This window comes from Cariama cristata, unplaced genomic scaffold (genome assembly GCF_000690535.1).
Source record: "Cariama cristata isolate BGI_N322 unplaced genomic scaffold, ASM69053v1 scaffold17939, whole genome shotgun sequence".
In the NCBI taxonomy this organism is placed as follows: domain Eukaryota; kingdom Metazoa; phylum Chordata; class Aves; order Cariamiformes; family Cariamidae; genus Cariama; species Cariama cristata.
Genome location: NW_009637652.1, coordinates 1 through 22,575, shown reverse-complemented (window position 1 = coordinate 22,575; position 22,575 = coordinate 1). Strand labels below are relative to the sequence as shown.

At 43.3% G+C, this 22,575-nt stretch overlaps 1 protein-coding gene across 1 annotated transcript in view; it reads right to left on the bottom strand.

Annotated features, from left to right (window-relative positions):
• Positions 1–18,204, bottom strand: part of BZRAP1 (benzodiazepine receptor (peripheral) associated protein 1) — a 44,462-nt gene extending 26,258 nt beyond the window's left edge. Inside the window, exons 1-11 of the mRNA XM_009708423.1 lie at positions 18,079–18,204; positions 17,143–17,226; positions 15,610–15,699; positions 14,188–14,310; positions 13,678–13,782; positions 13,268–13,318; positions 6,747–6,930; positions 6,196–6,416; positions 4,248–4,357; positions 2,562–2,671; positions 297–1,112 (exon numbers count right to left, since the gene is read on the bottom strand). Coding sequence (XP_009706725.1) covers positions 297–1,112; positions 2,562–2,671; positions 4,248–4,357; positions 6,196–6,416; positions 6,747–6,930; positions 13,268–13,318; positions 13,678–13,779 — 1,594 coding nt within the window. The 5' untranslated portion in view covers positions 13,780–13,782; positions 14,188–14,310; positions 15,610–15,699; positions 17,143–17,226; positions 18,079–18,204. The remainder of the gene's footprint in view (positions 1–296; positions 1,113–2,561; positions 2,672–4,247; positions 4,358–6,195; positions 6,417–6,746; positions 6,931–13,267; positions 13,319–13,677; positions 13,783–14,187; positions 14,311–15,609; positions 15,700–17,142; positions 17,227–18,078) is intronic.
• Between the last annotated feature and the right edge of the window lie 4,371 nt (positions 18,205–22,575).

Sequence of the window (22,575 nt, the reverse complement as noted above, 5' to 3'; positions counted from 1 at the left end):
AAGATGCAGCAACCCTTAGAGCAAGGTCATGGTAAACCAGATCTTCCATGCCTTGAGAGGCACGCTGCTCAAATCAGCAAAGAGAATGTCTTCCCAGAGCAAATGAAAACAAAAGAGATAATAAATTTTTAAAATAAAGGAAGAAAACATTAAGACAAAAGAGTACAGCATCTCAGGCTTTGGGACCTAAGAAACCTTGCTTCCCTTCGCCCCGAGGCTTCATAGCAAAGTAACAACAGAGCACACTGCTCCAAGCACTCCATGCACAGTGGCAATGGGCATGACTGCTCTGATACCTGCTAGTGGGGTAGTGAAGTGTATCGCAGCTGAGTTCTGCTCCTGACCCTCTGGGATCTCTTCCCAAGGTGTTTTCGAGGGCCGGGCCTCCAGCTTGGCAACATACTGAGTGCTTGGCTGTAGGTTGCGGAAGGTGTACCAGTAGACCCCAGGTTTTGTTATGTCACATTCCTCCCCATTGAGATACACTGTGTGGTTGTAATTGCTGTTGCAGGGAAGCCACGTGACCTCTGCTGACGTGGCAGTGACGCTTCTGACTTTCAGCATAGTTGGTGCCACACAAAAATCTTGCCCCACAAAGAAAGTGCATCGCAGTTTATCAGAACTGCCTTGCTCTGTCACAGCCTGCACAGATATACGGTAAGCCTTTGTCTTTAAATCCAGTTTTTCAATCACTGCTTTGGTCTGAAAGCCACTTTTCACATTTTGACGTAGCTCTTCATCCACATAGATGTTGTAGCTTTGTATGTCTGGGCAGCCAACTGGCAAAAGCGGTGGTTCCCAGCCTACAACTATGCTTCTGGCAAGCTGCTTGATCAAAGTCAGTTTTCTTGGGTAAGGCACTGCTGTATGGCTAACAGGTTCCTCCTGGTCTCCTTCTGCTCTACTGGTCAATGGACTGATGCTACTCTCTTCAATGGAGAAATCACTCTTATCTCCACTGCTGGTGCTTGCACTGACAAAACTTTTCTCCTGGTATGAACTATGGGTGAGATCATTCAGCTCCGAAGGCAGAAACGTCATGAGGTCATCATCTGAAACTCGCTCAACAAAATTGGAGGGGACCAGCCCTCGCCGGCCATCCATCAGCTCCCCTAAACAAAAAACAGGAAACCTGTTACCACTGCACCTACCGTTCAGCTTTCCAACCCATCTGTGAAGACAATGTGACAACATCTATGCTAGGTCACTATGGCACTGCAGTCAAGAATGAAAAAAACCTCTGGAAGGTTATTCCTGGCAAAGTTTTCTGCGTTTCCTAGGGCTTCCCTAGTTAGATCCTAATGGCCACAGTGAGAAGACTCACTGCTCCACACATTCCAAGGCCAACTAACTAGAAAGTTGTTTTGTGTAATTAGCTTAAGGATTTTTCCTTCTTCATTATCCTATTGTTCCTCATCACAGCTCTTTCACTAACTTAAGTGTCTTTTTCTAGCCTTCTCAAACTATGCAGATGGACGATTTTATGTCTTCTCCCAGCCATACAGATTTGGGGGTTGTAGTACTTCCTCAAGAAGGTCCACCTTTCCAGCTCTGTAGTCAGCTCTGGCCTTCTTTTTAGTTCCCTCCTTTGTTACGCTAGCTTCTGTAATAAAGATGTCTCAAAAGGGCCCATGGGGATGACCGATACCACAGCACTCTTGGTATGTGCAAGAACCATCAAATCACAGTCAAACGAGCAGTGTGTAGGGATTGCACTTACTTTCCCTTTTCAAATTCTACCTACAGCAAATCAATTGAAAGCAGATAAGCAGAAAACATTAGTAAAGAATAACCTTTTTATTCTTTAAACAATAAACAAACAAACAAATAAATACATGAGAAGCTGGGAAATAGAAAGAAAGAAAGAGCCAGAACAGTCAAAGAGCAAGCAGTGCAATGTGGCATGCATTTGCCTCAGCTCTTGCAAAGCACCTCAGTAAATCAAGATCCTTCATCCCATTAAGTAAGCCAGCTCCACAAAGAAACTTCATTACAAATTTACAGTCCACAATTCTTGGTTTCAATTCCATCTGCCCATTAGTCAACCAGGATCATGTTCTCAGTCAAAGGTGCCAAGAGAGAAACACACTGTATGACACCAAATACGATAACAACCGTAGTTTGGACTGCTTATCTTATACCCTACTCTGTCGAAAGAGCAAGAGGTAATTGAGTCCATCAACTGCCGACAGTCTCTGGCTCACTATGCAGTCACTGGAAAGAGGGAAACAGACCAGCTGCAGAAGGTGCCCAGGGCTGAAGATGGTCCTCTCCATGGCTAGGAAGGAACCATATGGGGATGAAACCTGGAGGTCTGCTGAAAGCAGTGGCAAAATTCCCACTGAAATCACTAGACCAGGATTTCACGTTTCAGACTTAGTTTAATCATGACATAAGTAAACCCTTTTCCAACAGAATTTGCTCTTCCCTCTAACAAATTAACTTTGGGCAGAAAACCTTTATCTTGAGGTTTCAAGATTCACTAAATTCCTCTCTTGTTTTTTTAAGAGAGATCAACTCTCCACAGCAGTTTGCTCACATTTCATTCTACTAAAACACACCTTCAAAGAAGCCATCTTCATCCATGTCTCCATAGATGTAAATATACTCTCCAGCAGTCAGTGGAAGCTCTGCCTCAGGATTTTCATTAGGTCCATCAAAAGGATTGTAGCTGCAATATTTACAATATGAAGACTTATTTTGTATAGGAACTTTCACAGCAACACATTCAAGCTGTGACATTAGGTCAGCTTACAATTCACCGGGACTGCATCCACATTTTGCAAGCAGGAAATTCCACAGACAAAAGGTCAAGACTCTAGTTTACAGTTTTACTAATAACATATAGCTCCATGTTCAAATAGCAACTAGGAATAATTTTCTGAGTAGCAGAACAGATGTCCTGTGACATCTGAAGGACCAGATCAGAGTGACTCAATAAAGTGTTTAAGAAAATATTTGAATTACCTGAGTGCCTGCTGTGTTTCCAAGTGTACTAAATACATAAATTGTAGGACTCTGCATTTCTGAAACAGACACCCTTAAATTCACCTGCACCCTTAGCTATTTGATGTAGATAGCTCCCTACATTTCATGCATTTAATCATTTTGACCAAAAAAAAATAATCAAAAATGCCCAAAACTTGCAAGCTACACTGTACTTGCCATATGACTGTCATGCATGAGCACAGCACAGAGTCTCGTAATTCCCATGTTTAAAACCCTAAGAATGAGCTGAGCTGTGCAACAACATTACATAAGCGAAAAAAAGGTTTCTATCCTTGTTCTTCATCATTATGCAGCCCTCAGGATTCAAGTTATAAAACTCTCAGTGCCTTAACTCCATGTTTTAAACAGCAGTCAATACTAGTTTCACTAGCATGAAAATGATAAACACATTGGTGACAAGATTTGGACTCCAGGTAGTTGTAACCCACTTACCCAGGGATCCTTAAGCTAATCAGAGGACCTATCACAGGAAAATGCGTCATGAAAAACCTTTATCTTCGCAAGCACCTACTGCCAATTCCTGCTCTTTGGTCTTTAAAAGGGATTTCAACATGCCAAAGCAATGCTATCCTCCCTACGCACTGAGCGAGATTTTATGGGCCCAAGACTCTGACACGAAGACACAGATCACATTTGATCTGCCCCTCACAAACACAGAATCATCTCAGTTCTCTTCCTCTCAATCCACAGTGTAAAAGTGGAAGAATATGTCAGTGCTCTTTGAACTGTAAATAGTGATTTGGGTTTGACCATGATGGCTCAGTGGATAGCAACAGTTATCAGAAAAATCTGGGTTTGTTCTGTCCATCTTTTTGTCCTTTTAAAATTACAGCCAGAACTATTTTGGCCAAAAAATTCAGAAATTCTGGACTGAAATTTTCTTAATTGTTGGAATAAGATATCTTGGAGAAAATTTCTTGAACTATTCTGCAGAAATCAGACATTTCAAGGAATGTGTCAATCCAAACTCAATTTTCCATCTAATATCATATTAAAAAAGTTTCACACAGTGCTGTTCACTGAACAACTAATGAGCTTACTATGTTTTTGTTAAGCTAAGCACATTGGATTTGCTTGTGCAGGAAATAACATGTCTCAAAAAATCCCATGGCAAAATAAGATACATGGCCTAACCTAATATCCACCCCTAACAGTGGTGAATCCTAGAGAAGAGTGTGAAGTAGGTAACTATGAGGTAACCTGTCTAACCTCATAGACCACAAGAAATGACCCAGTACCTGTATCGAGCTAAGAACACCTGGAGCTTTGCAGGGCCTTGGCTGCCTGGCTCTGGCATTAGAGAGACGCTGTCAACATCCAGTTCTTCCATTTCACTTGCAGTGTCCACCTAAAAACATTAAAGATGAAGGATATGATATGGCCCAAATCAGAGCAAAGGAACACTGAAAGGGTTCAAACATCAGTGAACAAGTCCTCTAAGCTCATGGATGGTGCCAGTCTGGCCACTGAGCTAAGGACCATCTGGAAGAATGACTTTTAAGGTGCAGAAGTAGTAATAAGAGGCAACAGCTCCAAGCTGCAGCTTCATGGGTTCCAGTCAGACATTTAGAAAAAAAATCCTTGCCCAGTTGGGTGATGCAGCCTTGGTTCCCACTGAGGTGAGGGATCTACATTCTTGAAGAACTCAGAGCCTCAGCTAAATCCTTGCCCAGTTGGGTGATGCAGCCTTGGTTCCCACTGAGGTGAGGGATCTACATTCTTGAAGAACTCAGAGCCTCAGCTAGGCAAAGCCATTGCCACATTGATCCAGTGTCGGTGACAGACCCACTGGAATAGGAGATTGGGCTAGAGACTCGGGAGGACCCTTCCACCTTACATATCCATAATTCAGCATATTCATTTCTTGCTACCTCTAAATGGTAGCTGTCCCTGTGTGCAACATAAATGGTAATCTAAACAAAGGAAATCTTATAGCTCTATTAGATGTCTAAGTCTCTAAGTGCTTTTCTTCAGGCAGTTCCCCTCCAGCACCTGTAAATACTTCAATATAATGCTTACGTATTTTCAGAACATTAGATAGAGCTTTGGTTAGAACTTGTAGGGCCATCTAGTCCGAACATCTGGCTCTGATAACAGCCAGTAGCACATGCTGAAGGAAAGCGTACAACAGACAGGGCAAGCATGAAATTCATCTTCCTGGTATAGCCTCTCACTTTCTATTAATCAGCTACTTATGGACTTCCTCAGCTGGAGGTTGCACCCTGAATGCATTTGGTGGCTACTTGCAGAAGCACCTTTGAGAAATTTGTCTGTGTTTTTTTTGATCATTACATTTTGGAATTTTACATCCAGTGGCAATGAGTTAGGTAATGCAATCATACTTCTTGAGGAAATGCACTTCCCTTGCGTTTGCTTGAAATGGTGCCAACGAACCAATTCAAGTTGCCTTTTTAAAGCAGACCTCAAGGCAAACTTTACTTTGGTGAAGACCCACTGCAGGCACCAGAATACAAAGTAGGTATTTTTTCTAGTATATGAACCATCAAAGTTAATCTCTGAAAGAGTTCAGAGCACCTTTTCAAGGTACTGTACTCCTGGTAATGCAATCTTGCATCATGCCCTAGGACAACAAACACCTGCACCCTGTAACTACATGAGAGCTGAGGAGGAGAAGCAACAACCACCTACAAGATCTTGGTGACACAAACAAGCAAAGCCTACTAATTTCATCCCTCTGCTAGCACAAACTCAGTATCTTTTCATGGTTTCTTTAAATTTTAATACCTAAAAGCACCAGCAAAGCAGTTTGAGTCCCTCATCTACAGTTCAAAGCCAAAAATTGGACACAGTTCCTCAGCATGCTATAAGTAAGTTTGTAGCCTTTGTGTGTTTTAATGGTAGCTGAGATGTCACAAGGAAGCTTAGCAAGAGCTTTCCCACACTTCCCACCAATCAATCTCCCCACCCCACTCCTCCTCCAAGCTCCCAGCACTCTGCCTAGCCAGTTGTTTCCTTCCTGGAGCACACCAATATGTTCAAATGAGCATTACAGACATGGGTATACAAGGCCTTTTCAATTTTTTCCTACAGCTTGTCTCTTGTTTTTCCTCCGTTTCCTTCAGGCAGCCAGGAGAGAATGAATGCAACATTACTGGTGCTCTCAGCAATGCATTTATTTCCTTGTGGCTAGAAAGCACAGGCCACAGAGGGCACTCCCATACTGACCTCTGGAGTTGGGCAGGATTTTGGACTGTTCTGCATGGATTCTGATTTTGAAGAGTTTGACTGAGATTCCACTTTCTTGGCTTGTTTCTGAGAACTGGTAGCAGCAACTGGGGAGCCAACAGTGGCATAAGACGCCTGCTGTGACAGCTCCAACTCATCAGTCTCTTCATTGTGAACCTTCTTCACGCTCTGGTGAGTGAGCAATCCAGGAACAGTTGATTCTGCAATAAAATAATCTGTCCATTACTTTTAGCCACAGGCAGAATACAAGATCAGCAGTGAGCATCACAGTGAGCAAACACCCTTTAGAGCAGCTCAAGTATCTAAAAATGTGACTCAACAGACTGGACACCCTGGGCTCTCTTTGGTCAGAGAAATGCCAAGTTCTCTTTATGACTACAAAATGAACCAAAAGGTATTTACAAGACAGAGAGAGAGAGACAGAGACCCCAAAAGTTAACTAAACATTTGCATTATTTCCTTTACACCTTTCCATTTACAGAAATAACAACTCATTCGTCAAAACACATGCAGGTATCTCCAGCAATTACCCTTCTCCCAGTGGGGCTGCGGGGTAGAGCTGCACAGAGCAAGAGGAAGCTCAGAAGTCACCAGCGTAGAGCTGAGGAGGTCGATTTTTCCTGTTTGAAGCCGAAATTGTTTGAGTTCCTGAGACAGGAGGCTGAACTGCTCTGTTTGACTGCGACACTGGTCTTCTAGATCTTTTACCCGGGCCTGACAGGAGAAAAACAAGGTAAGACACAAACCCATATCAAAACCACCAGTGAGGCTCCAAACAGCATTTGCCTTTGCTGCATCTTTTCAGGGTGTCTCAGACTGCAAGAGCCTAAAGGTGTGCCCTGCCCAGGAATAGTCATTAGGAACTGGCAGCTCTGCATCTATAGCACCTTTGAAAACCTGAGATTCATCATCTATGAGGAGACTGACTGCAAGCTCAATTTATCCCTGAAATGCTGGGTTTGAACTTCAATATCTTAACCAAGCCCTGCACAGGACCAGATAAGACAAGTCAAAGATACATAAGCCTTGAAAAGAAAAAGATTGAAAAGGCTTTGCATGTTTATTGGAGCATTAAAATCACATCGCCGAAAAGAATTGCTCTCCCAATGCTCTATCTCATCCATCACTCCAAAGGCTACAACAAGCTTCCAAAACCTTGCCCTGGCCTCCACACTGTTCTGAGCAGGATTTCCAATTGTCCCTCCACATCTTGGCTCCTCCAGGTGCTAGGCAGGGCAGAGAGCATCAGCACCCTGGTCCATGTTGCAGAACATTTTTTTTGATGTGGGCAGCCCACACACTTTGCCACCAGGTCCTACAGAGATGATTTGCTCCAGGAAAATGCATGCTGAGTACAAGAAAGCTACCCCTCAGCAAGACGAGATGCAGGGGAGCCTTGGGGAAATACTATGGAGAGGGAAGGACATATTCCTACTAAAGAACCATTTGTATTTACTAGAATTCTCTTTCTACCATCTCTATATCTTCCCCTTCCAAAATATTGCTGAGTCCTGGCTGTCCTTACACATCCCCACATACTCCCTAGTTGTAGGCGTATCAATTCCCAGGAGAATGCAACTGCTCCTTCCCTCTTTCTCACACTTTCACCATGCAACAGCTTACTCCAGCTTCCTAGACCCTGCTCATGCACTTCAGGTAGTAAGTACACAAAAAGCATTAGTGCTGCATGGGAATATATCATCTAATCAGCAGTACTTTAACTGAGTTAATGCAGACAATATTTAATTTGGCTTTAGTGCCTCTGGTTGAGGTGCAGGCTCTGCCTTGCAAGAGATGACATTTGTTCCCTTTTTTCTCTTTGGGTTGAGATCACGCCAGGCTTTGTAGTCACTTATCATTTTACATAGGTAAGATGCATCAAAACAGATGACTGCATTGTGCTCTTCAAAATTTTCCATTCTACAAAATGTTTTTGAAGTGACTTTTTCTCCAATTCAAAAAATAAATCATGCTTTGAAATATTATGTGAGACAGAAAGTCTGGTTTTTAGGCAGCTCTAAAAATAACACATCTGACCTGGAAAAAGCTTTCTTTCTGGTCTCGAAGTACCACAAAATCTTTCTAGCCCACTCCCTACCAACTTACAAAGGTGCATGCATTTTTATTTTATTGTGACATATTGCTTTAAACATGTCAGTTTATCACTTGTTTTCTCCACAACTAGCTAGGCACTCTCAGTCTTTAAAGGATGCATGAAGTCTCCAAAGTCTGGCAAGAAGTAACTGTCTCTGAACTGAAAGAGAATATCAGATGCCATGAGCAACGTCCAGAAGTGTGTGCATTCTCCACTTGCTCAGAGTCAACTCCTTGTTCACTAAATCATGTTGTACAGGATTCCTCTGCAAACATGAGTGTTTGAATTTACTTACTGTTAAGATTTTTCACATAAATGCTTCTCCCCTACGCATTACATATTAATAGAGAAAAGAAACCATGAATAGTAAGAACAGCGGCACTGGATTGAAGCAGGGCTTCCTCTAGACCAACATCTGTCCCCGATCCAACCTTGGGACGCAGTCTACAACAAGAGACAGGTACAGAATGACTGCAGGACCAGAGAGTGTTTTCCCGTCTTGTCTGGAGACCTGAGACAGCAGATGCATCTGGATATTGTGTTTAATAACATCATAATAGTACCTGGTTCTGTAAATTTATTAATCATTCTGTATAATTCATATTAATAATTCTGTATAATTTATTAAACGATTTATACTAGTTGCCAAGCCAATAGCCTGGATAATCCACAATTTAATTCTGAGATACCTAATTAGTCAGGTGTCTTTTAGACCTTGCGTTATTCAAAACAATGTACAAACATCCCTTCAGTATTACAGCCATATCATACACAATGTGTACTTCTAGTGGACTACTTGCAGAGGTTCACACACGGCTGGGCAAGCAGCAAGTTTCCAGGGCAGTGCTAGGAGGCAAGGGGATAAGGAAGAGGAGCCTAAGGACACAGCCAGGAGCTTGCAGGAATCAGGTCCCAGACACAGAAGAGATAGGAGACTTTTGTGTCTATGCCTAACCCAAAAGGGGGAGAAAGAGGAGCCTCACACCCACTGAGATTGTGTAGCATGATTACCAGAAGAGGCTGCAAGAGCAGGGAGCAGGGCTTGGTGGGGTCAGTTTAACCACCAATTCAGGAACTTACTCTGATTTTCCACTCCAAGCTTGACCCAACCACCACTGGCTCAGCCCTGTCCTCTTAGACACTCTCCTTCTTGGCTGCTCTATTACATTTCTCCTATAGATGATGTTCCCCATCCAGATGCCACTTGTTACCTTCCTCCATATCTTTTGCTATATGTTTTTGTGATCAGAGAACCACCATTTTGCTAGAAGGGAACTCTACAGGTCTGCAGTCCAAATTCCTGCTCAAAGCAGGGCTAACGCCAAAGGGATTAAAGAAACATCCATAACTCCACATAGATGTGGGTGCTACTTCTACAGGATGGGGGATGATGTCCTGGGGCTATTCCCAATTCCTTTCCTAAAAGTTCCCAACACTGTACTTGCCTTTTTAACCAGCCTTGTGAATTAGGCTGACATTTTAAAAAAACAAAAAAAAACCAAAAAAAACCACCCTACCTCAAACACTGCATTTCCTAACACAACAGGTAATTCAGAGCCAACCACTGTGCATGTTTAGTCACAGCTCTTTCTCCTCCATGTGCATGCCTTTGCACAGTCGGTGTTGCCTGTCATTTAATCCTCCCCGTCACTCACGAGATCTTCTCCCAGCTCTTTGCACTCAAATCTGAAGGTGACTGTTGAAAGCAGTTTTCTATCAGCTACAAACGCTATCACTTCCATATAAGCCATTTTTCCAAACCATTATGAATAGGCCAGCTATCACAGCTCCCAGACTATAACTTCATTAGTTACTACCTCTTCTGTGAAAACTATTATTCACAATCTCTGCTTGCCATCTTCCAAGCAATTACAAAGCCAGCAGGACCTGTCTTTTTCTCCATGACATTTTCATTTGCAATGATATCATCATTGCTTTGGGGTTTTGAAGGAAACACTTCACTCTTGGACTGCAAGTAATTCCCAAAAGACCTTTAAAATCTACATGACGTGGAAAAAGTGAACAGCTGGACAATTCTAAAAATCTGGAAGTGCCAAAAGAAATAAAGCTCCTAATTTGAATTGGTCAAGAAAGCAAAGCATTTAAACAGAAAAGCAGCTGCTCCATCAAACTCATAGCAGTAGGTAGCTCCTTTAATAACATTTATTTTTTGGAGGTGACACTCTTGCAATCTTTTCCAAAGTATAGTTAAAACAAGAATATCAACCAACTGTTAAAAGTCAGGACAGAGGAGAAAAATGTCCTGTTTGACAGGATTATAGCAGTACCTGCATGCAATCCAAAGTACTCTGGTAGCAAGAAGAAAAGCAAAAAGAGATATAAAACCACATCAGCAGTTACACTAGCCAAAAATCAACAATCTGCCAAAGATAACCCAACCCTCAGTGTGAATGAAATTGTTTTCTCACCGACTTTCAGCGTCTGCCTTGTTCCATACTGAGATTCCCACCTCATACCCAGAAGCATCTGCTTGCTAAAAAAAAGCCAAATCCCACATACCAAATGCATGAATAAGATAACCATGCACTTTTTGAGGGCCTCCAAATCACAATATGCTTTGAGCCAAATCACAATATGCTTTCAGTGTCAGTGCTAAATTTCAAGCCCTCTTTTCCCAGCACATTGCAACCACCCATAGAATCAACAGAATGGACACTTGTGTCCAGACCTTTCCCCAGGTCTGAGACCAAGGAGTACTGGGAATCGCAACGCACAGCTCAGAACCTGGCTTTGACATGATTTCAAGCAGCTACAGCCTGCTCAGTCATGCACCCTGCTCCCAGGCCAAGGAAAACAAGCAAAGTTGAGCTCTGTTCACCATATTTCCCAACAAAATTCTACACTGGATTTCTGAAATCAGGTTGTCACCTTTTGCATCTATGCAGTACAAAAGGCAGTTGAGAATCTTGTCTCATGTACTCACTACTGACCTCCTTCATTCCCATGACCATAACCCTCAAGGTTTTCTTTCTAAGCTGAGACAGTCCTATCCACGGCATTTCTGCACACAGAAACCACCCCACAACTCTACTCAACCCCATCATTGCCTTATCACAGAACTAAAGAATAGCTGAGGTTGGAAGGCAGCTCTGGGGATCACCCAGTCCAACTGCCTCAGCTCAAAGCAGTGTCAGCTGCAGCAGGTTGCCAAGAGCTTTGTCTAGGTGAGTTTCGAACATCTCCAAGGGGGGAAATTCCACTTAGGACAATCATATGACCAAACTCTTCCAGCAGGGAAACGGACCACACTCATTATTCATTAATATTACATCAAAAAGCAATTCAAACACATGTAAAAATGACAATATGCAGTGTAGGCACCCCAAACCCACTATTTTTGCTCTACACTGATGTTCTGGAATGACTATGATTATAGCTAAATCGTTTAAACAACTGCTGCTCCACACTAAACTAGCTTTTAATGACAATTTCTCTTTCTTTGGTCCATCTGGTGTCACTAACTTTTAAAGCATCGCTGTACCAGTAACATGAAAGCAAGAATACTTTATTGATGAGGCCTTTGCAGAAGAACACCACCAGCCTCCAGCCTCTCAAATACAGAGCAAAATGACTGTCCCTTTCTTCCTCTGTGCTGGTAGATGTCTAGTTTAAACCTAAGTAGCTTCTCCAGTCCTTCAATGAATTAGTTCAGAAAACATCTGGCAAGCATCAAACCTCCCTTTCTTTAAAAGCTCCTAAGAAGCCAGCTAAAACACCAGCTGACACAACAGCAGCACTCATATCAGCTCTGATCCTGTCTCTGCAGCCGAAAGCAGATGTCCCAGGAAGGACGTGGCAATGGGGCAATACATAATGTCACTTCCCCATGATATTCACCCAGCATGCAACAATTTCAATCCCTTTCAGTAGGAGCCCAGCACTCTTGGGCTCTACAGTTCAGATATAGGTCAGATCCCCTTCAAAGGAGATGCTATTCACAGTCATGGAGCAATTGCCTCCATCAAAGACACTCACCATCTCACTCCACTCTCCTGGGCTCCTAACAGCCACAGAGCTGTTGCACAGCAGTGGACGCAGGGAATTCAGCCTGTCACCTCTGACTGTATGTCACCACTACAGACACGGCCATGGCCTCATTAGCATGAGCTCTCACGGTCCAGGTATTGTGCAGTGAGACATTCTGCTCTGTCTCAGATGTTTTAGTACTCAGAAAACCTCAGTGGACTGAGAGAGCAGAAGCTGTCCCATTTGCCATCACACCTAACCCAACTCTCTGGCAGTCACTAAATCACTACATCAAGTTCCAGGGTTTGGTGCTTTGCCTTTGCAGTTCCAGGAATCCACAGCCAAGGTTTTCTCCAAAGTCATCCTGATAAACGCTGAGATAATGCAAATCAAAACCAAAACAGTGCTCATCACATCTGCCAGGCTGCACCGTTAAGCTGTTTGTCACCACGGCAAAGCATGTTCTGTGTGGATGTCAGAGCGCATGCACAGCTGGTCCCAGCCTAGCAAATGGGACAACGGACCTGCCTCAAACTTCATCCCTTGTTATGCTCAGGCAAAGGCCACATTTCTCCTTTTTTTCCCCCTAATAAAAAGCATAGAGCACATATACACAAAAGAAATTTCAAATCACATGGACACAAGTATTCTTCCTCCCTGCAGGTGATCCTGGAAATAGAAGCAAGCAGATCTGAGGTTGGTTTCTTAGCGCATCCCTGAAAGAGATGTTGAGAACAATCTGAATGAAGTGACCTATCTGAGGACTGAGCAGGTCAGTATTTAAACCCCACAAATTCTGACCCCAGAGACAGCACAACCCATACTCGCTCACGGCAGCAACACGTTGCATTTGGTCAAGATATTCAAGCATTCTGCTGAAGAACCAACAAACCCCAGGACATCAAGAAAGCTGAAACAAAAGATACCAAATTTACAACCACTAATCCATCTTGTTTTCTTCTATCTTACCTCTAGAAGCTGTACTGCTCCTTCATGTTCTCTTTTTGCCTCTGCCTGTGCCTAAGAAGAAATAAGAAATGGAGTAAATAAGAAAGCAGCCTACCTAAGTTCACTTCTACTATCATCACCACCTTGATAGGCCAATATAGACTGAAAACATTGTACAGACTGAAAGTATCTTCGGTCTTTGGACAAACAGCAGCGAGAGGTCAGAACTGCCATTCATGAGAAAAGCCCTTCACTTTGCTCAGGTACCAGAGTTCACCTAGACGCAGACACTCTTCCCTGGTTTACTTTATCCTGTAAACTCACATACACCGCCTCCATACACCGCAATTCCAAGGAAGCAAGGTGCAGGAGTCCCATCACTTTCCAGAGATTCAGAGATTAAAATGTCCATTCTCTCACACAGTGCATACCTGCTGTAACCGTCTGACTTCCTCTTGCTTCTCCTGCAGGACTAGCAGCGCTTCCTTGTGCTCGACTTCCAGCTGCTGCCTTCGCTCAGCCACATTTCTCATGTGCTGCAGAACAATTCACAGATAGCTGAAGGGCGACATTACTGAAATACTGTCCTGTGTCCTATCATGGGCCATGAAGTCAAAACATGGCCTGTATTTCAGGTCATCGTTAAAAAGAGGAGACAGTAAGAAACTCCTGCCACAAGCAAGAGCAACACAGTCAAAGAAAAATCATTAAATCAGTGATGGCCACCTTATTTCCCCTCCCACCCAAATCACTGAAGCAGCCTTTCTAAAGCACTTCTGCCCACTTTGGAAGGCCATGTTGCAGGATCCCGCAGAAGCAGAATTCCCAATGGAAGCATAGAGACAAAACAAAGGACAAAAAAAGCAGAGAGACAACATGTGCCATCCAAAAGCAGCACTAAGTGTCTGGATAGTCCTTCCAGCTATGTGGATCCTACTGACCTTCAGCACCTGCTCTAGATTCTCCAGCTTGGTTTGGAGTCCTTGATTTGTCTGAATTATTGAATCCCGTTCCTTAGTAACCAAAACAACCTGCAATTTCAGGTCAGCATTCTCAGATTCAACCTGAAGAGAAAGGATTTTCAATTAGCACAAGTAGCCATAGGTGCTTCTTGTATAAATAAAGGAGGACAATTAATTTCTGTTTCTCAATAGGCTATCTTCCAGACCTGCTTTCTACTTGTAATGATACCAAAATCATGAACCTCCTCTCCCTCTGGCTTTCACTCAAAACAAATACACAAGCATTTGTATCAGTCCTCAATGTGATGAACACTTTATTTGCACATATCACTTCTCCCACTAGACTCATCTCCCCTCCCCATTTGCAAGGAGCAAGGGACTGGGATATGAACAGGCTACATACTGAAGAGATATTAAAAAAAGCACAAAGGTTTACAACCTTTTTTTGAATCCTAGATGGTAGGATTAAACACAGAGAACAGTACAGAAAGTTCAGTAGCCTGCTGAAATCATGTTTACCTCCTCCACTTACTACAGCAAATTCAGCAACGTATTTTGGTTCTAGAGTGCACTATAGCTTGATGACTATTAGCAATGCATATTATCAAGCAAAGACAACATTTCCACTTAGAACAAACAGTTATTAAACATGTGGGAAGCCTTATGCACAGTGGGAACATTGACATATGGGCCAGACAAGTGACTTTCTAACTCTTGTGCATTACAGTTGTCCAGAGAAGGAGCTGGGAACAGAAATCCATGGAAGATCTTCATTGGAGTACCAACTCTTTCACCATTCTCACATGCAAGCACATGTTCCTAGAACACAAGCCTCCGAGGTCCAGCCACCCTCCCCTGAAATCTGCTCTGCAAACTGAACAATGCAAGTTATCCTGCCTTTGTCCCAAGACCTGAAGCTTTTGGGTTTTCCATCTGGCAAGGGCAGCTCTGAATTACAGGGGTGGCTTTCTCCCCTGCCCCATCATCAGCCACCAAAACCACTCTTTGAGGAGAACAAAAAAATGTCAGCGGTGACTGAGGACTTTCAAACACACCATACGCTTGCACCGCTTGCAGCGACGCGTTCTGCTCTACTGCCACTCTGACCAGTGCACACTGCTCCCCACCAACCACTACCCATCTTTGGTTAGGAACTCATTAACAAGTTACCACAGGTAAATGAAGTATGAACGTAAGTAAGGACAAAGTATCTCACTCAAGTCTTGGGAAACTCTGTAATAAAACTAGAGCAGTTAACTGCTCTCCTTGCAGTTACCATGGGGTATGGCATGTGATCATTACTCAAGCTGGTAACTTGAAAACCTAGCATGCTAGCAAGTTCTTCTCAGCAAAATTTAACAGAGGCTAATGCTCTATCCAAAGAAAGACACTGTTTTTCACCTGTCCTGCCCATCCAGCCTTCTCGTTCAGCTGCAAGTTTTCTTCAGTCAGTCGTGCATTTTCACTTTGTACCTCCTTCAGCTGGATCTCCTGTCCAGAAAGAGCAGGCATTACTACACCAAGGTCCTCAGACTAACTCCGTCAAATTATTCTGCAGAGCAGCTCTGTTGCTTCTGTTGACTGATGGTGCAGGATGGTGATGGGATGCTGCTTGAGGAGTGGAAGGCAACAGCGTGCAGCACTGCTCAGGCAGATACCAGCCTTGTGCCAGATGACCTCTTAAGTTTCTCTTCCCATTTATGTAGCCTCAAAGGCCAGAATGAGAAAGACATTTCCTTGTCTACTTCACAACTCCAGTGTCACATCATTTACATACTGCTCTCTAGAACTCCATCTCCACCTACAACATTCCATCAAGTTTCACTGGTGGGTCAAGGTCAGTCTTCTTGACAAATTTCAGTTAAAGAAGAAAATTTATTTGGAAGAATGATGCTAAAGAGAGTCCCAGACTGCAAACTCAAGAGTTTTAAATGGCTGACCGAAACCAGGATTCAGTCTGGCGTTAAGGCAGCAACATGAGCCAGCTATCGCTCTGCCTTAGAGAATACTGTCTCTGAGCAGGCAGGGGACCATGGACATATGAAGAGACACCGACTGAACTGGTCAGGTCCAGTCCATCTGCAGCAATTTTGTACAGCATTAAAGGAATTTAATAGTTGCATAATCACATGACTCCACATAGACACACACACATTTCCCAATCCCAATGTTTGACGGATCATCAAATATTTTCTGGCTATTCCAATTTCCTGTGCACACACTCTAAGTCCCAGTACCTCAAGGTGAGTTGGTCCCTTCTTGACCTCGAAGAGCTACTGTCTAACAACATACAATGGCCAACGCATTCCTTAAACGTCCCATTCTAACCCAGACAATGAGGCTGAGCTATGCACTATGAACTGCATATGAGCCTGAGCTATGCATTAGAACTGAGATTTGAGCAAGACATCTATTCAGAAGGTAAGTACCCTTGGGTGAAACTATACATTGTCAATAGTCACTAATGCCACTAGTGCTGCTCAGCAAAGTAAAAACAGAGGGAGAAATAAAGATGCTGTGATATCACCTGCAAAACCTCCATGAAATTAAACAGAGGCAAGATTTCATCCAACAACTAAGAAGTACAAGAAAATGACCGTGGGTTTGTGTATTTATCATCTCAAGACGCAGAAATCTTTTGATACTTGTCTGGAGTGCATGTGAAAATGGTAAGTATCTCCCCAAACTAGCAAAGGCCACAGAGTTTGATCCAGTGATTTATGTAGCTATATTCAACCCGCAGCTAGCTGAAAGACTAAATAAACAATTTCAGCCTCAAGGGCTGGAGCCCAAAATTTGGGACATTGTTCAAATTAAGAGAAAGACTGGTGATTCCTTATTAAGATAAACTGAAGAGAATCCAAGAGAGGCACGTAACAACTTAACTCCTCTTCTACCATTCTGCTCACAACAGTAGGCCACAAGAATGCTTACCAGTTCTTTGCATCTTTTATGCTTTTTCCTCACTTCATGCTCAAGGTTTTCACATTTTTTGCGCTTCTTCTTGAGTTCAAATTCCTGCATGAAACAAGCATAAGTAGATCAGCAAGCTCCCATTCTTACAAGGCATAAGAAATTCAAGCTCAGCTTCTCAGACCCAATGCTACATTAGTTATTTTTATATTCTTTGTGAAAAACATAAACAATATAGAAATCAAGTGAGATATTTTTTTAAAGATAGTAAAACTAAAAACCTTTTCAAGTGAAACAGCTATTCCTCTCTTCCCCAAGCCTTTCATCTTCTGGAAACAGTTCTCTTGTTTCCCATTTGCATGGATTGTTCCTATTTGTATAGAATAGCATGGAAGACAGGATGTGGGGCACAAAAGGACAGAGCTGTGCAAAATATTCAGCTTGAAACACTAGCTGTGCTATCTTAGTTCCTATCCTAATCCAAATGACATCTAACAGAGAGCAGACATCCTCTGGTTATACACCTTTATCTGCAGTTACTCGCTACCACTCAGTTCTTCAGATAGAGAACTGCTAAACCTCACTGTGAACTGTCCTAGTTTGCTGGAATAATTCCCAAGGGACATATTCCTCACACAGTATCTCTCCCAGGTCAGTCATATCTGTTCCCAGTTCAAGTAAGACTAAACCAAACACAGCACAGAATCTACTGGTGCGTTTCCCCCTCATTTTGGTGTCACATATTCCCTCGCCAGCCCAATACCTGCAGCTGTCACCCAGCAACACTCTCCATGCAGTGGCCTGTATTTTCCCACCAATTCCCCAAGCGTTCCACTTTTGCAGAGCAGTTGCACCTAAAAAGACTTCAGTCCCCACAATCTCTGTCTGAATTGCATGGGTGAAAACCTCAATAAAAAGTATAGCACTCCTTCACCCAAAACTAGGTTCACAACTCACCAGCTGCTGTATCTGTTGGCTGCTTTCTTGGTTTGTTATTGCATTTTTGGGAGGGAAATTTTCATGTCCTTCAGAGGCAGGTCCCAGCGGTTGCACACCTGGTTCCACCTGGAAAGCAAGCGAGATGGTAGAGAGCTCAGGGCCAGCCAGGACTACAGAGCATACCATGCACCACTGAGGGAGAAGACAGTGTCCTGGTGGTACCTCCTGGGAAAGCAACGCTCCACATGAAAACCCCTGATCTCTGAACTGCACCACTGGACATGGAGAAAGGTAAACACCATGCCAGGAATCTCTCAGCCACCAGATACCTGTGCTGGGACTCTTCTGGAGCCCAGCGCCAACCAATCCAGCTTGACTAAACCACCCACATGCAGCAGTGGGCTCCAGAAAAGCTCTCAGATCTGAGTTCTCATTTGTGCCTCATCTAAGGTTTCAATGAGAGGCATCAGCAACACCTTTCATGGTCCTCTCCAAAGCAATAAAAAGAAGATGGAAGATGGTCAGAAGGGAGAACACAACCCTCATAAACAGCAGAAAGTAGAAATCAGTGAAGATGTCAGTATCCAAAGGCAGGGAAGAGCAAACAAAAAAATACCAAGAAACGGAGCATCCCACCTCAGCTGGTAGCTGAGAAGGACTGAAATGGCAGCAGATGTGCTATGGCTTACGGGTCACCACCAAACCAGATGAAAGGAGACACTTTTCTGCACACGTTTGTACACAAGTTTCTAACAAAATGCCTTTCAATTTGGGCTGCAGACAAACACGCCTTTAAGCCTCTGAATTTTCACTCTCAACTGATACTTTTGACATTGTCTGTCTAGAGTAATCGCTGACAGCAGGACAAGGCCTGATGCAAACAGAAGAAAGAGGGCTTTGATAATGTTTTAAACATTGAATTTAAAGTTATTGTTGATAAATAGATTTTAAGGACAGGAGATCTTTAAGATCATCAAAGCCAACTTGTACAGTGAGCCAGCAGCAGGATTTTGTGACTTCATCTCAGCCTTTAACCTTCAGTTGACCTCTCATCAGAAGTGGAATTTCTCATTTCACTTTGAACACCTACAGTGTTGAGGGACCTACGTTACTAAGTCTGAGCTCCCTTTACAGCCAGTCGTTAGGACAGCACCTAAGCACTATACCTAAAACGTGATTTCTTTTACCTATTTTAGACTTGAAAGCCTAAACTACACTCAACTACACTTGAGTGTAGCCTAGACTACACTCAAGCCCAGTGTTTTCACGTTTTCTGATATGAGGAAAATTCTGAAACCACCTCCCATGTGAACCTTACTCCCTACCACCCATGGAATAAGGTTCACTTGGGAGTCTGGCAGTCTGAGCACCAACCATCAGCTGGAAATCTTCAGATCCTCCACCCAAGCCATGGTACCTTACGAAGCCCCAGCCATCCAGAGCTTTCAGACACACTGTGAAACCAGTATTTAACTCTGGAATATCCATGCGTAAATGATTCTGAGACTTTTTTTTTTTTTTTTTAAACCACCTGGGACATGCTAAGTTCCAAATCTGTATTTCACATCTCCCCTCCAAAATTATGCTTCCTCACAAACTGAAAATATTGCATTTTAGTCAACTTTAATGAAATTAGGTCCCAAGCAATGCTAGTGGATGCCAGCTAAGGTTAGCTATTCACTGCACAAGTACCATGCACTACGCTTCACAAGTCACATTCTCTTACAAATAGATATGCAAGACAAATCTGCTTGTTTACGACCATTTCCCGGCAAAAAGCTAAACAAGATGATGACATTCCTAATTACAGACAACTTACAAAAATTACAAAATTATAAATTTTCCCACATGGACCTAATTTCCGCCCAAGAACAAAGACATGTCCCCAGTCACATGCTCGTATACTGGCATTTTTACACAGAACCCAGACTCATCATCATATTAAACAACTGATAAACGAGACTGGCACACATCACGAAAGCAGCTGTGACCTGGAGCTGTGTCACCTCATTCACAGCAGGGACTGGAAGATGCTCAATGAATGAGCCAGGTGCAAGGAATCTGTTCAACCATACAGTTAAAAATCACGGTAGAACAGCTGCTTTCCACCCCCAGCGCTATCCCTCTGGCATGCACTGACCTTGGCAGAGACCCTGCTGAGAGAGCAGGATGGGGCCGTACAACCAATCAGCATCCCCAGTCTGTGCCAGCTAAAGCCAAATACACAACAGGCATCAAAGTACCTGCACTTTGGCAAATGACCAGAAAGTTTAAAGCACACAACAGAGTAAATTTTAAATGTTGTAGACTTTCTAGAAAGCTCCGCCCTTGGCACCCAGGAAGCATCATCGCAATCTTGCCCCAAAAGAATTGCTAGAGTGTTTTCCACCTCACCATGGCCCCATTCCCTCGGCTGTGCCAGGGCAGCTCCTTGCACTGTCAGGCAGAACTGGACCAGAAAACTGATGCAGGTTTCGGCACAAGGTGGGAGGAAGGCTGGGTTTGCTTTGTTGTTTTTAACTGAGATCTGTCACGTCCCACTGCTCAACATGAGTTGCACCAACACAACTGAAAGGGCAGTGGGGACAAGCAGTGGTGAACAGGAGACTGTTTAAGCCAGCGTTGCCACCGAAAGAAATCCCTGCTAAATCATGATTTGTCATTACAGAGATAAGCATCAGCCCAAAACCCTAAATAAAGAAGTAGGGAAATCAGAAGGAGAACAGAGAAATGGGATTTTCCAAGGACACTCAGCAGAGAAGCTTGCTCTTTACACTCTGAGGAAGTTCTTTGAAAGGTGGGGAATACTGCCCTGACGCACTGTGCTGGGGAGCACGATAGAAGAGCAAAGTAATTTCTTTTAATTATGATAACTATGGTTACAGCCTCAAGAGCTGACTTCATCCTCAGCATGGCAGCACTACGTCTGCATGAATACAGCCCATTGAGGCCGGGGTGTTCTATGCTACAGGTTTCAGCTAAGGGACTGTCAACAGCCTCCTTGCTCCCCCTTCACTGCTGATGTCTGGCTTAGTCTTGTTATTTATCAGCCAGAAAATCTTTTGACAATGAGGACACACTCTCCTGAATCACAGAAATAAAGAGCATTCATGAGAAAGACCGTAATACATATTCTTCTCTGACAGAATCTGCAGGGTCAGATGAAAAACCAAGGTATGAAAGGGCTGTCCAAGGAAGAAAAGGGCAGAGCAGAGGGAAAAAAAAGAAGTCCGTGCATCCCCCTTCATCATGGAGGAATTTGGGGGGGTGAGGTGCCACCAGGGTAGAAATCTCAAACAATGAAGAACAGAGCTGAGGATCTCTCTCAAACTGAACTGTCTCCAAGAACTGTGGAAGCCAACAAAATAAACAGTAACAAATCACCAACACTAGACAATATTCACCGAAGGGTTCAAAAAAGCCCCTTTGGAATGAACCAAATCTCTCACTTCAGCAGTAACTGAATCAGGAAGTGCAGTGTGTCACTTCTCCAACACCACCTTAATATAAAATAACTGGAAGGTCGCAAAAGTCAAGTTTTAAGGGTATTTCAGTAGAGATCTGTGGACACAGACCAGTATATTTGACACTCATTCCGGGCAAACTGACAGAAATTGCAAACAAAGATTAGGCAGATACTTAAAAAACAAACAAACAAACAAATATTGGAAAAAAAAAAACAACCCATGTTCACAATTCTGTAGTCTTTCTAAGGTGTCAGCAAGCAAACAGGTGAGGGAGGTCCAGTAGGTACAATCTGCTCGGCTGGTCTGAACACATTCAGCTACACTGCTTTAAAAGGCTTCTGCAGACACTGAGCCACCACAGGATGAGGGGGAAGGTTTTCTCTTGGGTAAATATCTAGTAAAAATGAGAGGACTAAAAGAGAGGCAGCAGGAACGGTGCTCTCCAAGTACTGATGTAGCGAAGCGACAAATGGTGAAGAGGGCCTCATGACACTGAGAGATTACAGAAGGCCGTCAGATAAATGATGTTTTAATAGAACCCAGTGCTTAGACAAAAAGGCAAAGAGATCTATTGGGAAAGGGAGAGAAAACTTCATTATGCCACCCTATAAATCAATGACAGCATCTGGGATACTGCGTGCAGTGCTGCTTCCCCCAACAGAAAAATGAGAGAGAAAATGTACAAAGGAAGGAGACAAAGATGATTAACACTGAATAATAGAACAAGCTAGAAAGAAACAAAATGAATGGCTGAAGGAGAGGGGCCTATAAACTCACGGGTGACCTAGAAAAGATGAACAAAGAATGAATGAACACTCAATACATCTTCTAAGAGCCACGGAGCAATAAATGGGAGCAGCTGGTAGGAGCACGGCAGGAGATAAGTAGCCCATCCCCACACAGCCTACAGATGTGAAATTCTGCCACGGGACACTGCAGATACTGAAAAATTCAGAAAGAAACCGGGAGAACCCACACAAGACAAACCCACCAGCAGCCAGCAGACCCCACGGTGCTGCCCCTGGCTCAGGAAACCCACAAACCGCCG